The sequence below is a fragment of the Geotrypetes seraphini genome, chromosome 4 (genome assembly GCF_902459505.1).
Source record: "Geotrypetes seraphini chromosome 4, aGeoSer1.1, whole genome shotgun sequence".
NCBI classification, from domain to species: domain Eukaryota; kingdom Metazoa; phylum Chordata; class Amphibia; order Gymnophiona; family Dermophiidae; genus Geotrypetes; species Geotrypetes seraphini.
In genome coordinates this window covers 122,267,862-122,290,879 of record NC_047087.1, presented here as the reverse complement: position 1 = coordinate 122,290,879, position 23,018 = coordinate 122,267,862, and the positions used below count along the sequence as shown (strand labels likewise).

At 45.8% G+C, this 23,018-nt stretch overlaps 1 protein-coding gene across 4 annotated transcripts in view; it reads right to left on the bottom strand.

Moving 5' to 3' along the window:
- The window catches only part of ATP6V1A (ATPase H+ transporting V1 subunit A), a 176,318-nt gene that overhangs the window by 3,867 nt on the left and 149,433 nt on the right, over window positions 1-23,018 (bottom strand). For all 4 annotated transcript variants that reach the window (XM_033941981.1, XM_033941978.1, XM_033941979.1 and 1 more), the window contains 2 exons: window positions 12,423-12,517; window positions 6,684-6,855 (listed from right to left, as the gene is read on the bottom strand). In XM_033941981.1, the coding sequence (XP_033797872.1) occupies window positions 6,684-6,855; window positions 12,423-12,517 (267 nt within the window). The remainder of the gene's footprint in view (window positions 1-6,683; window positions 6,856-12,422; window positions 12,518-23,018) is intronic.

The window sequence follows — 23,018 nt, the reverse complement described above, 5'->3', positions numbered from 1 at the left end:
AGCGACAACTTTTAACTTCAGGAAGGGCAACTACGAAGCAATGAGAGAAATGGTAAAGAAGAAACTTAGGAACACTTCCAAAAAATGGCAGACGGTAGAACATGCCTGGTCCTTTTTCAAGGACACGGTGAGCGAGGCGCAAAATCTGTATATCCCCAGATTCAGAAAAGGGTGCAACAAGAGTCGAACAAAAGACCTGGCGTGGATAACTAAAATAGTGAAGGAAGCGATAGGCAATAAGAAAAACTCATTCAGAAAATGGAAAAAGGACAAATCTGAGGGAAACTGGAAAGATCACAGAAAGTATCAAAAAGAATATCACCGTGTGGTTCAAAAAGCCAAAAAAGAGTATGAAGAGAGGCTAGCCAGGGAAGCACGAAATTTCAAGCCGTTCTTTAGATATATTAAAGGGAAATAGCTGACTATGGAGGAGGTGGGACCACTGGACGACGGAGACCGGAAGGGAGCGGTGAAGGAAGAGAAAGAGATCGCACAAAGACTTAACATGTTCTTTTCGTCTGTATTTACAAGCGAAGACACAACCAACATACCGGAACCTGAACAAATCTTCAATGGAAATCAAGCACAAAAGTTAACATCCATGGAAGTGAGCCTTGATGATGTGCGCAGGCAGATAGAAAAACTAAAAACTGACAAATCACCGGGTCCGGATGGAGTCCATTCAAGGGTTCTGAAGGAACTAAAGGAGGAAATAGCGGAACTACTGCAGTAAATGTGCAACCTATCTCTGAAAACAGGTGTGATTCCGGAGGATTGGAAGATAAACAAAGTTACGCCCATCTTTAAAAAGGGATCAAGAGGTGACCTGGGAAATTACAGACCGGTGAGTCTGACCTCGGTTCCGGGGAAAATGGCGGAAGCACTGATAAAAGAAAACATAGATGAACATTTTGAAAGAAACAAACTTCTGATAACCAACCAACATGGTTTCTGCAGGGGGAGATCGTGCCTGACTAACTTATTGCACTTCTTCGAAGGAATTAACAAACAGATGGACAGAGGAGACTCCATAGACATCATATACCTAGATTTCCAGAAAGCCTTTGACAAGGTGCCTCATGAACGTCTACTCCGGAAACTGAGGAACCATGGGGTGGACGGAGACGTGCATAGATGGATCAGAAACTGGTTAGAGGGTAGGAAACAGAGGGTAGGGGTGAAGGGCCACTACTCAGACTGGAGAAAGGTCACGAGTGGTGTTCCGCAGGGCTCGGTGCTCAGGCCGCTGCTTTTTAACATATTCATAAATGATCTAGAAACAGGGACGAAGTGTGAGATAATAAAATTTGCAGACGACACCAAACTATTTAGTGGAGCTCGGACAAAGGAGGACTGCGAAGAATTGCAAAGAGACTTGGACAAACTAGGGGAATGGGCAGAGAGATGGCAGATGAAATTCAATGTTGAGAAGTGTAAAGTATTGCATGTGGGAAGCAAAAACCCGAGGTATAATTATACGATGGGAGGGATGTTATTGACTGAGAGTACCCAAGAAAGGGACTTGGGGGTGATGGTGGACATGACAATGAAGCCGACGGCAAAGTGCGCAGCTGCCGCTAAGAGAGCAAATAGAATGCTAGGTATAATCAAGAAGGGTATTACAACCAGAACGAAAGAAGTTATCCTGCTGCTATATCAGGCAATGGTGCGTCCACATCTTGAGTACTGCGTCCAGTATTGGTCACCGTACCTTAAGAAGGATATGGCGTTACTCGAGAGAGTTCAGAGGAGAGCGACACGACTGATTAAGGGGATGGAAAGCCTTTCATACGCTGAGAGATTGGAAAAACTGGGACTCTTTTCCCTGGAAAAGAGAAGATTAAGAGGGGATATGATAGAGACTTATAAGATCATGAAGGGCATAGAGAGAGTAGAGAGGGACAGATTCTTCAAACTTTCAGAAAATAAAAAAACAAGAGGGCATTCGGAAAAGTTGAAAGGGGACAAATTCAAAACAAATGCTAGGAAGTTCTTCTTTACACAACGTGTGGTGGACACCTGGAATGCAATTCCAGAGGACGTTATAGGGCAGAGTACGGTACTGGGGTTTAAGAAAGGATTGAACAAATTCCTGCTGGAAAAGGGGATAGAGGGGTATAGATAGAAATTTACTGCACAGGTCCTGGACCTGTTGGGCCGCCGCGTGAGCGGACTGCTAGGCGCGATGGACCTCAGGTCTGACCCAGCGGAGGTATTTCTTATGTTCTTATAAAAGAACCGATCCATGGGAAACAAGCGTCTGGATTTTACTGCAGTGAGGGGTACTGCCATCCTCTGCCCCCGTAACAAAGTCCACCACGTCCCTTCTAGCACCAAAGTGCCATTCGGACCAGCAACACATTCCCCTCCTCCGGCTAACCGAACCGAAGCTTCCCTTCCCCTCCTCCCAATAAGAGTCATGTCTGCCCATGACATAACTTTGTCTCTCTGGGGCTGCAGCTCTTCCCAGCTCAGCGCCCCCCCCTCCCCCGTCCCCAATCTAAGACGCCTTCGCAGCAGTGATTCTTTACCCAGAGCTGTAAACGGAAAAAGAACTTTAGTGATGATGTAATTTAGGGGGGGGGGGGGGGAGTCAGCAGCCAAACAAATCGCAAATAAGTGAAACCGCAGATATGGAAACTGCGAATATGGAGGGAGAAGTGTATTGAGATCACGGGACCAAGCGTCTCTCAATCTAACATGGTCAAGCAAGGGGGATTCATCTTTCATGTGACGATGATGAAATTTAAGAGGAACCGGGAGCTGGGAGCCAAAGGTATAAGTAGTGGATAAAAATTCTTGAGTAGAAGCCTATAAATTAAAGGGTTGCAGAGAATTTAAATAATGATAAATCTGCATATACACAAAACCATCGGTAGGAGGGAAATCATAGTTCTGTTGTAGCTGAGCAAAGGACTTAATTCTCCCATCTTGAACCACTGGACTCATGGCCAGACTCTGAGTAGAAGTATCAAGGGACAGGATCTCTCCTGCACTCTGAGGGTGCTTCCTCCCCTGATGGACTGGAGAGGAGTACCATTAGCTGGCGCCAGCTCTGATGCCCGGCTGGGCACCAGTGTCAATGAACAGCTAACAGGCAGAGGGCATGGACCTCTAAGATTGGCTGGGGTGGTACCATGACCAACACCAATGCTATCATGTTGATATCATGTTGAGCTAAGCTCTGCTCCAGCTCCTCCTGTAGCATGGCCTGGAACTGTTTCTCAAGGGCAAGCACTAGTAAAGATGGAGCTAGTATTGGTGCAGGGATAGCCCGAGAAGATGATGGGACCAAATCAGAAACCTAAACCAGGATCTGGTGAGGCTATTTAGATGGTACTGATTCCATGGAAGGAAAACAGTCCTCGTTGCAATGTTAAAGTGTCCATAATTCGGGCAACACCACTCAGGTTTTGATTATACTGATGCCCCAGAAGTAGCCAAAGGCCCTTGGGAGATACAGCAGGCATCTGATCCTTGGTGATGTCAGTGTAGGTAGCTGGATGTCTCCTACCTTTTGGGCTTAGTCTGCATGTTTTAGGACTGATTCTCAAGAGCAACAAAGAAAACTAAGACCAATGCTCAAGAGTAACAAAAGAAACCAGACAGCTTGTCTCCAAGAACTGGACCTTCAAATGAACTGCAATAGCGCAATAGCAGAAATAACCAGTCACCATAAGAACATAAGCAGTGCCCCCACTGGGTCAGACCAGAGGTCCATCGTGCCCAGCAGTCCGCACACGCGGTAGCCCAACAGGTCTAGGACCTGGACTGTAATCCTCTATCTATACCCCTCTATCCCCTTTTCCAGCAGGAAATTGTTCAATCCTTTCTTGAACCCCAGTACCGTACTCTGCCCTATTACGTCCTCTGGAAGCGCATTCCAGGTGTCCACCACACGCTGGGTAAAGAAGAACTTCCTAGCATTCGTTCTGAATCTGTCCCCTTTCAACTTTTCTGAGTGCCCTCTTGTTCTTTTATTATTCGAAAGTTTGAAGAATCTGTCCCTCTCTACTCTCTCTATGCCTTTCATGATCTTGTAAGTCTCTATCATATCCCCTCTAAGTCTCCTCTTCTCCAGGGAAAAGAGTCCCAGTTTTTCTAATCTCTCAGCGTATGAAAGGTTTTCTATCCCTTTTATCAGACGTGTCGCTCTTCTCTGAACCCTCTCGAGTAACGCCATATCTTTCTTAAGGTACGGCGACCAATATTGGACGCAGTACTCCAGATGAGGACGCACCATCGCCCGATACAACGGCAGGATAACTTCTTTCGTTCTGGTTGTAATACCCTTCTTGATTATGCCTAGCATTCTATTTGCCTTCTTAGCGGCCGCTGCGCACTGTGCCGTCGGCTTCATTGTCATGTCCACCATTACCCCCAAGTCCCTTTCTTGGGTTCATCAAGCACTTTTATTAAAACATAATCAAACATAAAAATGACCCAGCATGCAGCAAGATTGCCTGCATCATAAATCCTATGAAGGGACTTAAAAAACAGTTCCACTGAAAAAAGTTTTTAAGAAATAATCAAAACTTCAGGAAATCAGTTTTGATAGTACAGTGGTACCTTGGATTACGAGCATAATCCGATCCAGGAGCATGCTCGTAATCAAAAATGCTCATATATCAAAGCAAGTTTCCCCATAGGAAGTAAGGGAAACTTGCTTTGATATGTTTCCACCCCCCACCTTCCCCCCCCCCGAGGCCAGCAGCGCTGCTCCCCCCCAAGATAATCGGCATTGCTCCCCCCGAAGGCCCCCCGCCGCGACCTGAGGTCCCCCCAACTAGAGAGCTGCACGGGAACGGGGACAACGGGAATCCCGCGGGACCCATGGGCATCCCGCAGGTTCCCCCTTCGGGTCACGGGGATCCCGTGGGGATGCCCCCTAGGGTTGCGGGGATCCCATGGGGATGCCCCCTAGGGTCGCGGGGATCCCGTGGGGACGCCTCCGAGGGTTGCGGGGTTCCTGCGGGGCTGGATGTACTAAGTCGCGCGGCTTTTCTTCCTACCTGCTCTGCTTGCAGCACAGAGCCGAACGGAAGTCTTCTCGACATCAGCGCTGACGTCGGAGGGGAGGGAGGGCTTAAACAAAGCCCTCCCTCCGACGTCAGCGCTGACGTCGGGAAGACTTCCGTTCGGCTCTGTTCTGCAGGCAGGGTAGGTAAGGAGGAGTAGCCTCGCGGCTCGAGTGGCTACCAAGGGAGGGGGAGCACACTAAAACAGGTCCTCTTTGCTCCATGGAAAAAAGTGAGCTGGGAAGGAAAGTACTAATACAAAGTTGGGTAGCATCCATGCTGGGCTTTGTTGAATGATGATACCCATATGTGACAAATGATGTCCTTCCTGCTTGTCCTTCAAGAATCAGCATTTACACAAGTAACTGCCAGTGCTTGCATGCCCAAGGCACTGAATGATGCCACTCTTTGTAAATGTGTACTTTTATTACAAACTCCCTCCCCAAAATCAAAAAACAAAAAATAATTTGCTCCAGCTGCCCATGTAGGGAAATATATGTGCAATTCCCACAGCTCTCCATCTATTTTACAAAAACATTACATGAACAGAGGGAACCATCTGTAAAACAGACTGGAAATTGTGAAATGTCTTAACTTGGATGTTCCATTTCCATGCTATTTTCCCAATATAAAAAAGGGTTTCGCATATCTCTGCCCTGCTCATCCTGGGCATAAAGCAACTAAATTTGTGTTTGCATCAGTCCATTCCTCCTGTTTCTTTGGCCCACCAATTCAATGAGCCAAGACTGCAATGTGGCACTACAAGTCTTCATCACAATTACCTAAGCCCAGGATTCTCAAAATTTTAATGTGGTCGCTAAACTGGTTTCCAAACGGTTTAGCCTGCATGCATTTTAGCGGTGGATTATCAAAATGGCTTATCTCAGTCTTTGTGAGCTTTCTAGCAGTCTCCGACACTGCCATGCAAATGGGTTCTTTAATAATGAAATAAGCACTCTGGTGGATTCTTAAACATCACAGAGCCATTCTCCAAAAGCGGTGTTGGCTTTTGGCAACAAAAAAATCAGTGACTGGTATGGGAGAGATGCCCAATGTCTCCTGCCACCAACCGGCACACCTCCCCAGCAGCGGGAGAGATGCCTAATCTCTCCCGCCCAACAGACAACCCTCCCCCAGGCAGCGGGAGAGATGTCCAGTGTCTCCCACTGCCATCCAACTCCCCTCGGCAGTGGGAGAGATACCCAATCCCTCCCACCCAACAACCCCCCTACCCCGGCAGCAGGAGAGATGCCCAATCTCTCCCACCGCCAACACCCCCTCTAGCTCCCTTTGGCAGCGGGAGAGTTGCCCACGCTCTCCCGCCGCCACGCAACCTCCCACCCCTTCCCTGTCGACCCCCGCCCTCTCCTCTCTTCCTTATCTTACCTTATCTTCAGATGGCTGGCCAGAGGGATACCTACTCCCTCTTACCAGCTGGCCCACCTCTTCAAAATGGTGGACCTGCCCCTCTCAGGTGCATCCCTCTGTTTCTCTTGCCTTGGGGCACCTAGAAATGATGAATTTTCTTTCCTTTGTATCCCAGGGATCTGCAGTATTGTGAGGAATAAGATGAAATCCTGCCTGCTTGAAGTTATATGGCTGAATGCTGCTCCAGAGATGTAGGAGACAGCCTGCTTTCTCTTTTCTCCATTGTTTTATACATACCTTGAATTTCATAGTAGATAATCTATACAGAATCTCGCCCATATGCTCGCGGATAATGGCCCATGTAATCTTATTGTCACTTTGAGCAGTAGTCTCAACAGCGCGGCGAGCCATATCATAGAAAGATATCATATTGGACAGAATACCCACTGTCTTGTAGAAAGGGCAGAACCTAAAGAACCAGAAAATGATATAAAAATTACTGCACCATTCTGGGTGGCTTAAGAGCAGCTCAAGTTGTAATTCTGTAAAGAACATTCTGCTTAGTTGGTGATGGGCAATGAGAAAGGGCACTAGGTCTTATTTTCGGGGTACGCACATGATCTTCTCTCCCTTCCTCTCTTTCACCCCAATTCTTTCTCTTTCCTTTCTATCTCCCACATGTGCAGCATCTTTCCTCCCCCTCCCTCCCATCCCCCTGGGCAGTAGAAGATTGCCTGGCTTCTATTCTTCCCTCCCTTTCATCCCTCGTGCAGCATAACCCTTGCCCAGCTTCTATCCTTCCCTCCCTCCCATCCCTTGTGCAGAACCCTTGAGCGCCCCCCCCCTGCACAGCCAAACCCCTGCTAACCCTCCATCCTTCCCTCCCCGCCAGCACTCTAAACAGGCTTGTCCGTCGGGGATTTCACTCTGCCACGTTACTGATGAGGTCATCAGTAACGCAGCAGAGTGAAATCCTTGATGGACAAGGACATGCAGCCTGTTTAGAGTGCTACCGGCTTGACGCTGCTTCGGTTGAAGATAGGGCTCGTTTGCAGTAGTCGGGGAGCGAAGGATGGAGGGTCAGCAGGGGTTCATTTTCGGGATAGGTTTTATTTTCAGGGAAAGTGAGTGACTGTGAGTGAGTGAGAGTGAGTGTGTGATGTGTGTGTGTGTACACATACACACATATACATACACACACATACTTCTTTGGTTTTCATTAGCTTAGAAAATTCATTAGGATATTATTGGCTAGTACCATTTGAGTCTAGTTATGGTACTTCATGAGAACCAGAAGGGAACAGAGTAAAGAAAGAAGCAGTAATACCAAGCCTTTTGCCATATCAAATTTAAGCACTGTCTATGTCATATTTCACAACGAAAGATCTGCACTTTATTCTAGAGCCAGTGGTTTATTTCTGTCTACCCGCCAGGACTTTGTAGGAAGCCTCAAACTTCAGAGTATTAAACCCCTCCCCCTCTTACCTCATTATTGTCCCTGTAAGCATCAGTTAGTCTTAAAGCAGACAGGAACATCTGAAGATAAGGACAAGAGAGAGGGGAACGGGGGACACTCCCTAACAAATAAATCTATTCTGCTCATATTAACAAATGCAACAATGAAAAACGAGAGAACAAGCCATTAAACATTAGAAACCTGAACAACAAAACAATGCTATAAGGAGACACAGCCTGCACTGTCAGAAGGAGGTGCCTGAACTAGAGACACCCCCCTCCCCAACTAAGTGCTAAACCCATTCTGATGGCACTCCAATAAAGGCTGGTCAGAAAACAGAAATTCAGCTTACCAGTACTTGGAAAGGCAGACAATTGGTGAATCAGCAAGGTATAGGGCAGGACCAGGAATAAAGTGTGGATTTACAAGAAAGAAGATTAGCAAAGGTAAGAACCTAATCTTTCATTCTTGTACAATTCCACTTTATTCCAGGACCAGTGGGATGTAACAGAGCAGTCCTGGAAAATCAGGGTGGGACTGATAAGCCTGCTGCCAAAACAGAGGCACTAAAAGCAGCATCAAAAGCAGCATCCTGCTTGGCCACCACATCAATCCAGTAAAACTTGATGAGCGTATACAAGGAAGACCAGGTAGTAGCCCTGCAAATCTCATCCAGAGAAACAGCCGACAACTCTGCCCAAGAGGATGAAACACCTCTGGTAGAATGAGCCTGAAGCATGAGGGGGGGTTTCTTTCCAGTCGCCACGTAAATTGTGGAAATGGTCATACAGATCTATCTGGAAATGGTAGCCTTAGAAGCTGACACACCCTTGCATGCAGGACCTACCAGAAAGAACAGATAGTCAGAGAGGTGAAACTCGTTGGTGACTTCCAGGTACTGCAACAAGAGCTTGGGCACGACCAAGGACCGCAGCACCCAGTCCTGCTCCCTAGATCCAGAGGAAGCAAAAAGCAGGAAGCCAGCCAGCCTTCCTGATTCACATGAAAAGCGGAAACCACTTTCAGAAGAAAAGAAGGAACAGTGCGTAGCATCACACCAGAATCCATAATAAGTAGAAAAGGATCCCAGTAGGAGAGAGCCTTCTAGTCTCCCGACTTGGGGGGGGGGTGAGGGGGAGATTGAATGGGGAGTGTGCGTGGAGTATGTATGATTGTTTGTCTGGTTTGCATTGCCTGGTGTGCATGATGCCTCTCGTGTAGGGGATTCTTGGGGATAGGTGTACCACATTGAAAAATTTATGGGGCTGACAGGGGAAGTGGGCTGTCTTTTTCCTTGGATAGTCCTGCGTATTACTGGTACCCTATGTGTCCTTGTTGATGGCTATTGTGTCTTTTTCAATGATGCTTCTGTTTGTATATCTCTTCATTGTACTTTGCTTGTTTCTCTTATTGACTCTAATAAAAATGATATTAAAAAAAAAAAAAAAAGGAGAGAGCCTGATGTTCCGAATCCCTACAGGCTGAGGTAATAGCCACTAGGAACACCGTCTTGATCGTAAGATCCATAAGGGATGCCAGGTTAAGATTTCAAGTCTGACAAGGAAGGCGCAATAGAGGTCTAAGTTGCAGAGCGCCCCTTAGAAAATGGGCCATATCTGGATGAGCTGCCATTGATCCCCTCAGAGAAGAAGAACCCATAAAAGAAAGACCGGCGATCTGCATCTGGAAAGAAGCTACTGCTAGGCTCTTCTTCATGCCATTCTGCAGAAACTCCAGAACTCGAGGAACCGATGGAACAGATGGGGCCACCTATCTCAGGATGCACCAGGCCTGATAACATCTCGAAGCCTTTGCATATGCAGCCACTGTGGATTTCCTTTTGTTGTGAAGCACATGGCAATTACAGCCAAAGAATAGCCCCAGCTAGTTAAGACCATGTGCTCAATAGCCATGCCGTAAGACCAAAGCAGACCGGATCCTGTAGCGCAATTGAACCCTTTTTGAGGAGGCAAGAATGACAAAGTAGCCAGAAGCCCCAGATCCGGCTGGAGCTGAACCAAGTCAGCATACTATGGCTGCCTCATCCAATTGGGTGTGACCAGGATCACTGGACCTCCGTGGGACGCTATCCATCTCAACAGATGCCCTAATATGGGCCATGGAGGGAAGACATATAGGAGACCTCCCTGTGACCAGGGCAGAACCAGAGCATCCAGGCCTGTGCTGCCGGCCTTGCGACGGTGATAGAAGAACCAATCTGGTTTCTCGTTGGCCGCAGTTGTCATGAGATTGAATGTGGAATGCCCCCACTGATCTATTATGCAATTGAACGCTCTTTGAGACAAAGACCACTCTCTGGGATCCAGAGTCTGGTGACTGAGAAAATCTATTTGAACGTTGTCCACTCCTGCCACATGCGCTGCTGACAGTGCCACAAGGTGTATCTTCACCCACCAGAAGAGAAGCTGAGCCTCCAAACTCAAGGAGGGACTCCTCGTGCTCCCTTGCCAATTAAATAAGCCACTGTCATGGCAATGTTCGAGTACATGGGCTACTCTCGATGACGGAGATGGAGAAGGGCCAGCTGAATCATCTGAATCTTCATGCAATTGATCGACTACTTGCGCTCTGAGGGAGCCCACTGGCCCTGAACAGGGATGGACATACACACTGCTCCCCAGCTTTTGAGACTTGCATCCGTAAACAGAATCACCCAATGTGGAGGGGAAGGCCCCTGAATAGCGACAGAGGTCGCAATCACCATGCAAGGCTGTTCCATGTCTGTCAGCCAGGGCACGGGTGGATGTAAAGGGTTCCGCTGGGGATTCCAGCGTGAAAGCAGAGCATCCTGTGCCACCGAGGAATCCACCTTCAGGGAAGCAAAGCACTTGATAAAGGCATCTGCCATGGGATAAAGCCATGCTACAGTGCGAGCACATTTAAAGGGACCCTCAAGAGTCTCTCAGATGTCTGTAAGAATCTGAATGAGGTCAAGATGATCAGGAAAAGAGGCGGATTGTGGCCTCTGGTCACTCATGAGGGAACATTCTGCAGTGACGGGCTGTTCAGACTGTAGTTTTAATTCCTGGAGAGATTCAGAGATCAAATCCACAAGATGTGTGTGCCATATCTGCGGCTGTCGTGGTGCCCCCCTGCGAAAGCAGAGGTATGGAAAGTGTATCTGGCGTAATCATAGGGACTACCTGCTTACCTGCCGGCACCCCAAAAGGAAGGCAAGAGAAAAGACCTTGGTCCACAGGAGCAGGGGTCCCTGTGATCAGCACGGAGGCTGACAGAAGAGAAACAGGCAGAGACTTTAACCAAATATGCCTGATAAAGCATATTACCAAAATCTGGGGAAAACCCATCCTCTGCTGAGGGAGCCGAACCCTGCACACCAGTTTTGGACTGTTTGGACGATTTACAAAGTTTATCTCGAGAGACCTGCTTGCATTTCGCCATAGCGTTGCCTGTGCACTCCCCTGGGCTCCCTGACAGTATTTTCATGGGACTTGGGGCAGGAGGCACTAGAAGACTCTGTTTGGAGGTCAAAGGCAGCGAATCCAGGCAAGCCTCGCACCCCTCGTGGGCCGCAGCGCACATGGAACATGGCTGCCCATCTGACAGCCATCCACCACAAATGAAGCATGAATACACGATATCCTGCCCTGGGGAGGTCATCTATGAAGGGGGCAAGTATAAAAAAAATAACTTTAAAATCAAATCTAGAAAATCCAAGATGGTCACCAAGGGTGCCTATTTTGACTACAAATAGCTTGGGAAAACAGAAGAGTACTCTCAAAAATAGTGATTTTAGGGGTGGGTAGGGCATGCAGGGAAACCACCTAAAACCTCCTTTATAAAAACCCCAAAAATCGCTGATTCAGGCTGTCAGCTTGTACTCACAGAACCATGTGCTGATTGGAAAACACTGCAGACAGAGCTGAAACAACACACAGGGAGATCCTCTGCCTCAAATAGCTGGAAAGCTGGACTCGTCTTCTGACTTCCCCACCAGCCTGACCTCCACGACTGGGTACCTCCGCCACCCTTGGACATGCCGCCCAGACATCTGGCGGAGGAACAGTCTGGCTCCGATCCCAGGCACACTTCCACAAAACCAAGCAGCCTGCGTTTGACTCACTAGCAGACGAACCTGGAGTGAGCAAGCTCCCAAGGGAATGATCCCTAAGCCCCGATCTGATGGGCAGGCTGTCTAGGGGGTTTACTGACAAGCAGCGAACCCCCCCGAAGCAGACTTTTCCAAAGGTCTGCGATCTCCCGTAGTCAAGAGTTGTCCCCGCAGGAACCTCAGCAGCACGAGGGTAAAAACCACGAATGCAAAGACTGAAATTACATGAAATAAAATACGAGAAAAGACAAGTTCCTACAGCCTGGCTTGTAGGAAGGAAAACTGATGCTTACAGGGATAGTGATGAGGTAAGAGGGGGAAGAGTTTAAGTCTCTGAAGTTTGAGGCTTCCTACAAAGTCCTGGCGGGTAGACAGAAATAACCCACTGATCCCGGAATAAAGTGGGATTGTACAAGAAGCTTTCATTATGCCCTCACCCAGGACAACATACAGCAAAATAAGAATGTGAAGAACCAGTTTCTCTCACCTGTCATAAGCTGTGTATCCATTTTGCTGCAGGAAATCATCTTTAATCAGTTTGGCTACTTCCAGGGTAATTTTGTCTGTTTCTGCCAATGATGCCTAGGAAACAAATTTAATAACTTTTTTCACTCTTAGCCAGATTATACTTGTCTGCAAATACTTTCAGTTATAAGGCTGTTTTAAATTGTATATAGTTTAAATTAAAACATACAAATTAATTGCTGGGTATCAGTGACAGGGAGAGGAAGGTTTTCCTAAAAGTCAGTGTTTACATTTAACAGAGGCAAGTAGAAAACAGCAGGTTAAATGTAGCTTTGCAACATTTGAGAATTCAGAAAGTAGCCACAGGCTGTAAAATCTTTTCATATACTATGAAAAGTCATGGTTCATCTACCAGGATCATTTCCTTATTTAGCAGGTTAGATGCATTGCACAGTTGCATAGAATTCCCTGACATGTAATCTTAAAGTGAAACTTGGGTTGGCTCAGTGGCAATGCTGTGTGCTGCTGTGCAGAAGACCTAGGTTTGATTGCTGGGCTTAGTATCTGCACTCTAATTTATCTGGGAGGTAGAAGTCTCAGCCACTAAAAATAAGTGATACTTACTGGCTATACTCAAAAGACAGGAATCCTAACTTACTTCTTTTATGTATGTTATTTTGGAAACCGCTGAGACTCCAGGCGATATATACATTTTTTAAATAAATAAAATAACATGTACTGGGAATATGTTTTTTAAATCTTATTTTTAATTGTAGTTAAGCTTTTTTTCCCACAACAGAATTTGGGGCATACTATAGAGACATCTGGCTTGGTCTTGAGCAGTCACATCTCCCTGAATTCAGAATTATGACTTTAAGATCGTAAGGGCAGTAACTTTTTCAGCATTATTTATACTACTGGTAATATCCATAGCTGACAATCTGATGAACAACTGCTTTAGAAGTGCACTTATAATAGGATAAGGAAATTCTGTGCAATAAGACTAAGGCCTGAAAGTTCCTCCTGCCTTTTCCCTCCTCAGTCTCTAGCCTTCCCCATCTCTCACTCTGATTGGAGATGGAGTTTGGAATGCTAGAGCCTGAGGAGGAAAAAGCCGGATGGACTTTCAGGTCTTAGGATGAGGAAATTCTCTGCAAAAACACTAAAAATCAATGCAGAATTTTAAAATATTGTATGCAGAATTTTCAAAATGTTTGCACCGAATTCCCCTAGGAGCACCTAGGATCAACTGGTAAGGGATGCTCTGGCAATTCTCTAGACTTGGCCTCTTCTTTACATTTATCTCTTCATCCCACTCAAAACATAGACTTTATACACGTTCTTCCTCCCTCCCTCCCTCCAACTCCCAACAAGACCCTTAATTCTGCCTCCAAAGTCTTTACTGGCATGCAATATCCCATCTCTCATTCTTGCTCTCCTGAGGCACACACCCCAACCTCATCCTCCCTCGAGGCACAACCCCTACCTCTTTTTCTTCTTGCCCGCAGGTGTATACCTCAACCTTTCATTGAATGTCTCCTCTACTCTCCCCATGGCACACCCTAAAGCTTGATTTCTGTCCAAACCAGTGGCACACCTCAACTGCCTCTGCCTCCCTCTCATCCCCATGATACACCCTCAGCTTTCTGTAGTTCTTTTTTTCTTGCCTGCCCCACCCCCAAATGCTCACAACACATACTCAACTTTCACTGCCTCCTCCCCAAACTCCAGCGCATACTCTCACCTTGCTCTGTTGTTCTGCTCTTCATTGCACACTCGTCTTGCTCACCCTCCTCATGGTGTACTATCATCTTCCTCTGTCCCCTGCCCCATCATCTCCATGATGCACCATCATCTTAATCTGCCCCCTCTCCTACCATCCCTATGACTCACTGTTACCTTGCTCTACCACATCTTATCCTGACACACTCATTTGTTCTTCAGCCCCATCCTTTCTCATGGCATATCAGCTACTCTCTCTCCCCCTGATCTGCAGAGATCACACATCAGGAGGAAGAAGAGGACGTGAACCATGCAAACTTTCCTATCGTTTCACAGTTCACTTAAACTGGATCTAAATCAGCAGAGGAGGAGGAAGTGACCCAATTTTCAGCAGTTCACTTTCTTCTCTTCATGTCATACGATATTTAGGGGAGGGGGAGACCTGATGCCAACACTTCACACAATTCTGCATGTTCTGCAGGGATGGAGAAATCTGCGCTGTGCAGTTCCATAGAATTCCCCCCTAATTGCACCTATAAATGAAATCTTATTAGTAAGGTGCAAAGCTGACTTATGGAAGTTTATGATGAAGCATAGACTCTGTAACAGGCAAATTGTCTTGCTCCCCTAAGGACAAGTACTAATTTTTCTGAAGAAGCTGACAGAAGCAAGTTGGTAGGTAAAACCTAACCCCCTGACATAGTTTCCTGGTTGCTGAAGGCAGCGTGTTTGGTGCACTGACGCTGATGATGGCCGAAGAGTTACAAAAGCACCGGGTGAGCAAGCACAGGATCCTGTGGGGGACTGGAGAGGCAACAGGACTCTGGATAGGTGCGTGTGGGGGAGGATGATGACTTTGGATAGGTTGAGCTGTTGTAGAGTTACTAGATGTCCAGATTCCCCAGACAAAAGTTGTTAAATTGAAAAGCAGCCCGGACTCCTGATGAGAGTCCTTGAAAAGAGAGCATGTCCGGGGAAATCCAGACATCTGGCAACCCCACTTCCAGATCATGTCTTCTTTTGCTAGCAACCTTTCCCCCACAGCCCATGCTCTCGTCCTAAATTCCTCTCACCCTAACATCCTGTGTCTATTCCTCCACTATCAGTCCCTGTACCTAGCCTCTCTTCCTTTTACAGTTCCTTTCTGCCTATTCAAGTATTGCAGAGCAACATTATCTCTTCTAACCAGTGACCGCTTTCCATTCCCTTCACCCCTTCCTTGCTCCATTTAGTCTTCTCCCAGTATCTCTCTGTCTTTGTTTTTACATTATCTGCTATAATTATTACTTTGGCAATATAGGTCAAATTGTCATGCCAATAAAAATTATCTGAAACTGTCTGTTCGTTTTGTCAATGTCTTTTCCACTTGCCATCCTCAATGACAGCTACTAGGCTACAGCAACTGCTTCCTCCCCTGTATTCTATTGGACATGCTGCAGGAAAGGCAGGAGCAGTAATTAAGATACAGAAGCATTTCTTCCAGCTCTGCAGCATGGAGTTTGATGCCTCAGATCTACAGACTTACAGGGAAAAATATTTAGGATGCTCATGTACTTATATTATATGGTAAGCCTTCCAAAACCCAGCCACAACCTACTGGTTTCAACTGTATACCACCCCAATAACACTTATGCCTGCATGTATCACATACATGTAGGTACAGTGGGATTTGGGTGGAATATAGAAGGCTCAAAGTCACCTAGTCCACCATAAGTGTACTAGTTAGAGTGGGGTATGAGCTTGAGTCCCTACCTCTATGACTGATTATACCAAACACCAGGCTACTCCAGAGACCTGATAGCTTCAGATGTTATGGCTAGTCCTAATAGAGCAGCAATCAAATAGGGAGGTATGTACTGTTTCACTCACATCTTTGAGGGTGGGAGGGGGGTCAGTGACCACTGGGGGGTATGTGGGTATCATGCCTTCATCCCTTTAGTGGTCATCTGGTCAGTCTGGGCACCTTTTTGGCACTTATTTTTTGCTAAAACAGGTCTAGCCCCAAATGTCCAAATTGTACCTTGGATGTTTTCTAAAATGTTTGATTATTACAGAAAAACACCAAATTGTAAGTCTGCTTTTGTCCCACCAAAACCACACTTCTAATGCATCCTCTTGAGATTTAGATGCACTATGGACAAGCACTAGAGAAATCCGTTTAGAAAACAGGTTTCAAAAAATTAGCCCCATAGTATTACATGGGTTGCTCTGGGTGGTATATCTAACAAGGCAGACTCTTAAAATTAAAAATCCATTTTGTAATTGTATGGGCAAATTTAGAGTTGTCCCAAATAGCATATTTTACTAATTGGCCGAATACGAACACCAAACATGAATTATGGGAATTAAACCAACATAACAAATAATAAAAGAAGCAATGTGAAACTGGAGATTAACCTCCTCCCCCTCCTTTTATCAAGCTGCGCTAAAGGTTTTTAACATGGACTGGTGGTAAGTGCTCCGAGGCTCATAATAATTTTATGAGTGTCGTAGCATTTACTGCACTGTTTCATGCTAAAAATCTCTAGCGCAGCTTGATAAAAGGGGCTCTGAGGGGAAGATTCTCTAATGTTCACAGTAAAATCTGACAGGCCACTATTGCAGCCGCTAATCTAATGATTTAAAAAAGACGAGTCATTCTTTAAAAAAAACACGCATGCAAATGAAATTTACAGACAGTCACTCAATTTGCATGGGATGAGTTGCTGGTTATAGCGATCAGCACATGTGCAGAATACACACGCAAGTTAAAAAGAAAAAGACCCCAAAATGTAGATCGTCAGGTGGGATACCCACTCCCTCTTACCACTGCCGTAAAGCAATCCCCCCCCCCAAGGCAGCAGGATGGATGCCCACTCCCTCTTGCCACCAAGCAGCACCCTCCCCCGACAGCAGGAGGGATACCCACTCCTTTACCCAACTACCTTTGTACTCCTGACAACCCCCCCTACCTTCATCAGGAAGGCCAGCTGAAGGGATGCTTAATCCCTCTGGCCAGCAGGCCTGCCTCTTCAAAATGGTGGGTCTTCTTCTTCCTAGTGCATCCTGGGATGCATCAGGGAGGGGCCTAAGGCTCTGACTGGCCCAGGCGCTTTAGGCCCCCTCCTATGAACATCCCTCCAGCCAGCCTTCCTGAAGAAGGTAGGGGTGGCTGGGTCGTTGGGGGAACAACAGCAGCCAGGGGGGTTGATTTACTGTGGCGGAGGGAGGGAATGAGCATCCCTCCTGCTGCCGGGGGGGGGGGGGGGGTGAGGGGGTTTTGGTGGGGTTGTTTTATGGTGGCAGTGGGAGTGGGCCTCCCTCCTGTTGCTAGGGGTATGTGTGTTGGGGGGAGGTTGTTTTATGGCGGCGGTGGGAGGGAGTGGACATACCTCCTGCTGCCGGGGGGAGGGGAGTTGATTGATGGCAGTGGCAGGAGGGAGTGGGAATCCTTCCCACTGCTGGGAGGTATCAGAGGGGGGGTTATTTGATGGCAGCTGCGGGAGGGAGTGGGCCTCCCTCCCGCTGCCGGGGGGGTTTGTTTGATGGTGATAGCAGGAGAGAGTGGGCATCCTTTCTGCCAATCTTCAATTTGGGGGTCTAATTTTTTTTTTTTTTTAATTTGGGGGGGGGGGGGGGGAGAAGGAAAGAATCTGAGCTGTCAAACCTTACTTTCCTGTCAGTGCCCTGAGACAATCAGCACTCAGGCACTGATAGGAAAATAAGGGTATGACAGCTCAGACCCTGTCAGAAAAATTTGCCCGCAAATGTACTACAGTGAGGTTAGGGAGTCACCTGGTGATGATAGAGAATCGCCTGGAGTGCTCATTTTCATATTAATGTCCTTGCTGTACTTCATTTTCATGGCAGAGTCAGAGACTGCTAGAAAACTCAGAATAGACCGCAGTGAACCGTTTTGATAATCAGCCGCTAAAATACATGCACACTAAACCTGCTGAACAGGTTTAGCAAACATTGTTGGGGGCATGGTAAGTTTTGAGAATCTTCCCCTAAGTGTTTATTTTAGTAGGTAGCATGACGATGGAAAGAACACTACATGGCAGCCATAGGATGGAAATTGATGATCATTCAAAGTATGAGTGAAACAACAACAACTCGTATAAGCATCAATGGATGCATGTGTTTTGAAAGATTTGGTTATCCTTTGAGACATTACTGAAATTTTGAAGACACACACAAAGATGCAAAGTATAGGACAGGCATGTCCAACTTCAAATAGGTCGTGATCTACTTTTTCCAGCCAAAAGTAACGGTGATCTACCACCATGAAATTAAGTTTCAAATTAAATTAAATTTTAACACCTCACCCCAATTTTTAATGAACCTTCTGGCATTTACTTGGATGTGATCAGCTGTTAAGTAAAAACAAAACAGAGAGACGAAAATCCAGTAATAACTACGAGGGGAAATGGAAAGTACATTTTTTCTTAAAGTTTTATTGAATAATAATTTTCTTTAACTTTTATTGAGTAATTTGTGTTAAATTTAGGTCGAGTATTGATCTAGGCTGATCTTGCACAATCTTTAATATTTCACTCTTGCTTATTAGTGAGATATCTAAGCCTGCATTTCATCCACAAGCTTTTTGAAGTTGGGTGAATATTGCGTGAGGGCCAGTCTTGGGGAATCCTGGAGATGTTCATTCGTCATGTTGGAACGTTGTGTACTCTTGTCATTTTCAGATGGGAAAACGCAGATTCACACAAATAAGTTGAATCGAAACAGGAGTGTACAGCTTCACTGCACCATCTCAAGTTGGGAAATTTGTCTCTAGGCATTAGCTTCCAAAATGATTCTTACTCAGCATGGGTATTGAGAAAAATGTAATTTCTAAGGGTTAATATTTTGTTTTCAACAGATGGCTTGTTCAATGAGTAATTTTTACCGATAGCAGTTGCAGTTTCTTTAATGTCCACATCTACTTTGAATGGGTATGAGAAGTACTCCACAACTGTTCCAATTTTTTGGAAATCACAGAATCTATTTTCAAATTCCTGGATAACAGAACATATTTCTGTCACATACTTCTCGTTCTGAAAAATAAAATTTGGATATTATCCTAGATGGTCCTGCATATTAGGAAAATGATCAAAAGTGTTGTTTGCAAGGTCAGTCATCATTAGCTCAAATTTACTCTTGTAGGATGAAACTGTACTCATCATCTCACCAATGCATTTGTATTTACCTTGTAGTTCAAGGTTCGTATCACTTAGTTTGCCTGTTAAGTTAGCGAGAAATGCCAGATCACATAACCACTCCTCATCTTCCAACTCTGCTTGGTCATCTCCCCTCTCCTCCAAAAAACTTCTTACTTCATTCAGCAAATCACAAAATCTTTGCAGAAATTTGTGCCTACTTAGCCACCTTTCATCTGTGTGCAAAATAATTTTCGCTGCCCTTCATCAAGAGTAAGATTGAAAAGCTGTCTTTGAAGTGATCTTCCACGAACTGAATTTACAATTTTGAAAGTGATGTCCATGACAGTCTTTGTATTGAGTCTCTTGCTTGCCAAAACTTGCTGGTAAATGATGCAGGGGTAAGAAAGTAAATCTGGGAAGTTGTCATGCTGTCTACAGAGGGCTATGAAACCCTTAACCTCACCTGTCATTGCTCTTGCTCCATCAGTAGTGATGGAAACAAGCCTATGCAATGGAAGATTACACTTTGTCACAAAAGAATGGAAAGAACTGAATATTTCCTGATAATAGTTCTCCCTTTTAAAGAAATCATTCCAAGTAGTTCTTCTTTAACACTGAAGTCTTCAAAAACCATCCGGATAAAGACTAGTAACTGGGCTATGTCTTTTATGTCTGTAGATTCATCCAGTTGAAGTGAGAATGAGCACAGTTACTTATGGTAACAGGTGTTATCCAGGGACAGCAGGCAGCTACTCTCAACATATGGGTGGTGTCATCCACGGAGCCCGGATTTGGACAGCTTCACAAGCAGACTTGCTTGAAGAACTTTTAGAAAGTTTGCGACTGCTGCACCGTGCATGCCTTCCCATCTGACGCAGGGCGCACGTCTCCTCAGTTCAGACAGCTAGCAGAGAAGCCAACCAGGGGAGGTGGGTAGGGTGGGAGAATAGCTGCCTGCTGTCCCTGGATAACACATGTTACGGTAAGTAACTGTGCTTTATCCCAGGACAAGCAGGCAGCCTATTCTCAACATATGGGTGACCTCCAAGCTAACCAGAATGGGATGGTGGGAGTGTTGGCAATTTAGGAGAATAAATTTTGTAACACTGCCTGGCCGAAATGGCCAGCCTACCTGGAAAAAGTGTCCAGACAATAATAAGAGGTGAATGTATGAAGGGCAGCTTTACAGATTTCCTCAATAGGAGTAGATCTAAGGAAAGCTACTGATGCCGCCATGGCTCTGACTTTATGGGCTGTGACTCGACTCTGTAGATGCAGTCCAGCCTAAGCATAGCAGAAAGAGATGTAAGCAGCTAACCAGTTGGAGATAGTGGGCTTGGAAATCGGATGTCCCAACTTGTTTGGATCAAAAGAGACAACAAGTTGAGGTGCAGATCTGTGTGGCTTAGTTCTTTGCAAGTAGAAAGCCAAAGCATGCTTACAGTCCAGAGTATGAAGAGCTGTTTCTCCAGGGTGAGAATGAGGCTTTGGAAAAAACACTGGAAATACAATGGATTGATTGAGATGAAATTCTGAAACCACTTTAGGTAAGAATTTAGGATGAGTATGGAGGACTACCTTGACATGATAGAATACTGTGAAAGGTGGGTCTGCAACTAAAGCTTGTAGCTCGCTGACCCTGTGAGCAGACATGAGAGCAAAGAGAAAAAACACTTTCCAAGTGAGATATTTGAGATGAGCCAAAGCCATTGGTTCAAAAGGAGGCTTCATCAATTGAGCAAGAACCACATTGAGATCCCAAACCACTGGAGGAGGTTTGAGAGGTGGTTTGACAATGAAAAGACTTTTCATAAATCTGGAAACCATAGGATGAGCAGAAAGGCATTTCCCTTCGATAGGCTGATGAAAAGCAGCAATTGCACTGAGGTAGACTTGAATAGATGTGGATTTGAAGCCTGATTGAGACAAATGGAACAGGTAATCCAAAACTAAAGACAAGGAGGTAGATTGAGGCTCCTTGTGATGAATAGTGCACCAAGCAGAAAATTTCTGATTGTAGCATTGTCTAGTAGCAGGCTTCTGAGAAGCCTCTAAAATGTCCTGTAATGATTTAGAAAACTGTAGAGTGGTAGTTAAGTTGAGAGATACCAAGCTGTCAGATGTAGAAGACTGCAGGTTGGCATGAAGTAGATACCCCTGACCCTGTGTAAGAAGAGAAGGAAAAACTGGTAGAAGCAGTGGCTCCCCGCTGCTGAGTTGAAGTAGAAGGGAGTACCAAGGTTGCCTGGGCCACCGAGGAACTATCAGAATCATGGTGGCATGTTCCTGTTTGAGTTTGACAAGTGTGTTGATTATGAGAGGGAATGGAGGGAATGCATAGAGGAACCGATTCGTCCATTCGAGTAGAAAAGCATCTGCCTCCAGTCGGTGAGGAAAGTATATCCTGGAGCAGAACTGAGGCAGTTTGTTGTTGTGGGGAAACATGAAAAGATCTATCTGAGGGGTTCCCCACTGAGAAAAAATGTGATGAAGAGGTGAGGAATTGAGTGTCCATTCGTGAGGTTGCAAAAGACGACTCAATTTGTCCACCAGACAATTTTTCTCTCCTTGAATGTAGACAGCTTTAAGGAAGGTGTTGTGAAGGATTGCCCAATTCCAAACCTTCAGGGCTTCCTGGCAAAAGGGAGAGATCCTGTTCCTCCCTGCTTGTTGACATAGTACATGGCGACTTGGTTGTCTGTCCGAATGAGGACTACCTGGTCGTGAAGAAGATGGTGAAAAGCTTTGAGAGCATTGAAGATCGCTCTGAGTTCCAACAGATTGACACTGATGATCCATGCTGGACCAATGGCCTTGAGTACGGAGACCATAGATATAAGCCCCCCACGCATAGGTCGAATAATCTGTCGTGAGGACCTTCTGATGAGGGGGTGTTTGAAACAGTAAACCTCTGGAGAGATTGGAGCATCCACCAGTGGAGAGACTGTCTCAATGAAGGAGTCATTCTGATGTGTTGAGAAAGTGGGTCGAAAGCATGAGCCCTCTGAGATGCCAGGGTCCACTGAGGGATTTTGAGGTGAAGTCTGGCAAAAGGAGTCACATGAACTGTAGAGGCCATGTGACCTTGAAGAACCATCATGTGTCTCGCTGACAGTATAGTGAGGTATGACATTTTGTGACAAAGGTGAATGAGAGCATCCTGATGCTGCTGAGGAAGGAAAGCTCTGAGTTGTAGTATCCAAGACAGCACCAATGAACTGTAAAATTTGAGAGGGCTGTAGCTGGGATTTGGGAAAGTTGATTTTGAACCCCAAACTTTGGAAGAACTAAATAGTCCATTGGGTTGCTACAATAACCCCTTGAGATGTTGAATTTTGATGAGCCAGTCGTCCAGGTATGAGAACACCTGTAGACCATGGTTCCGCAGAGCTGCTTCTATGACAACTAGGCACTTGGTAAAAACTTTTGGAGATGATGTCAGGCTGAAGGGTGGCACTCTGTATTAGAAATGCAGATTTCCCATCCAAAATCTGAGGAACTGTCGAGAGGCTGGATGAATGGGAATGTGAGTGTAAGCCTCTTTGAGATCTAGAGAACATAACCAATCGTTCTAATCTAGAAGGGGATATAAGGATGCCAGAAACAACATGCAGAATTTTTCTTTGACTAAAAATTTGTTGAGTGCTCTGAGATTCAAAATAGGGTGCAGATTGCCCGTCTTCTTCGGAACTAAGAAGTAATGGGAGTAAAAACCCCAGCTCTGCTGTTCCAAAGGAACTTCCTTGATGGCATGGAGA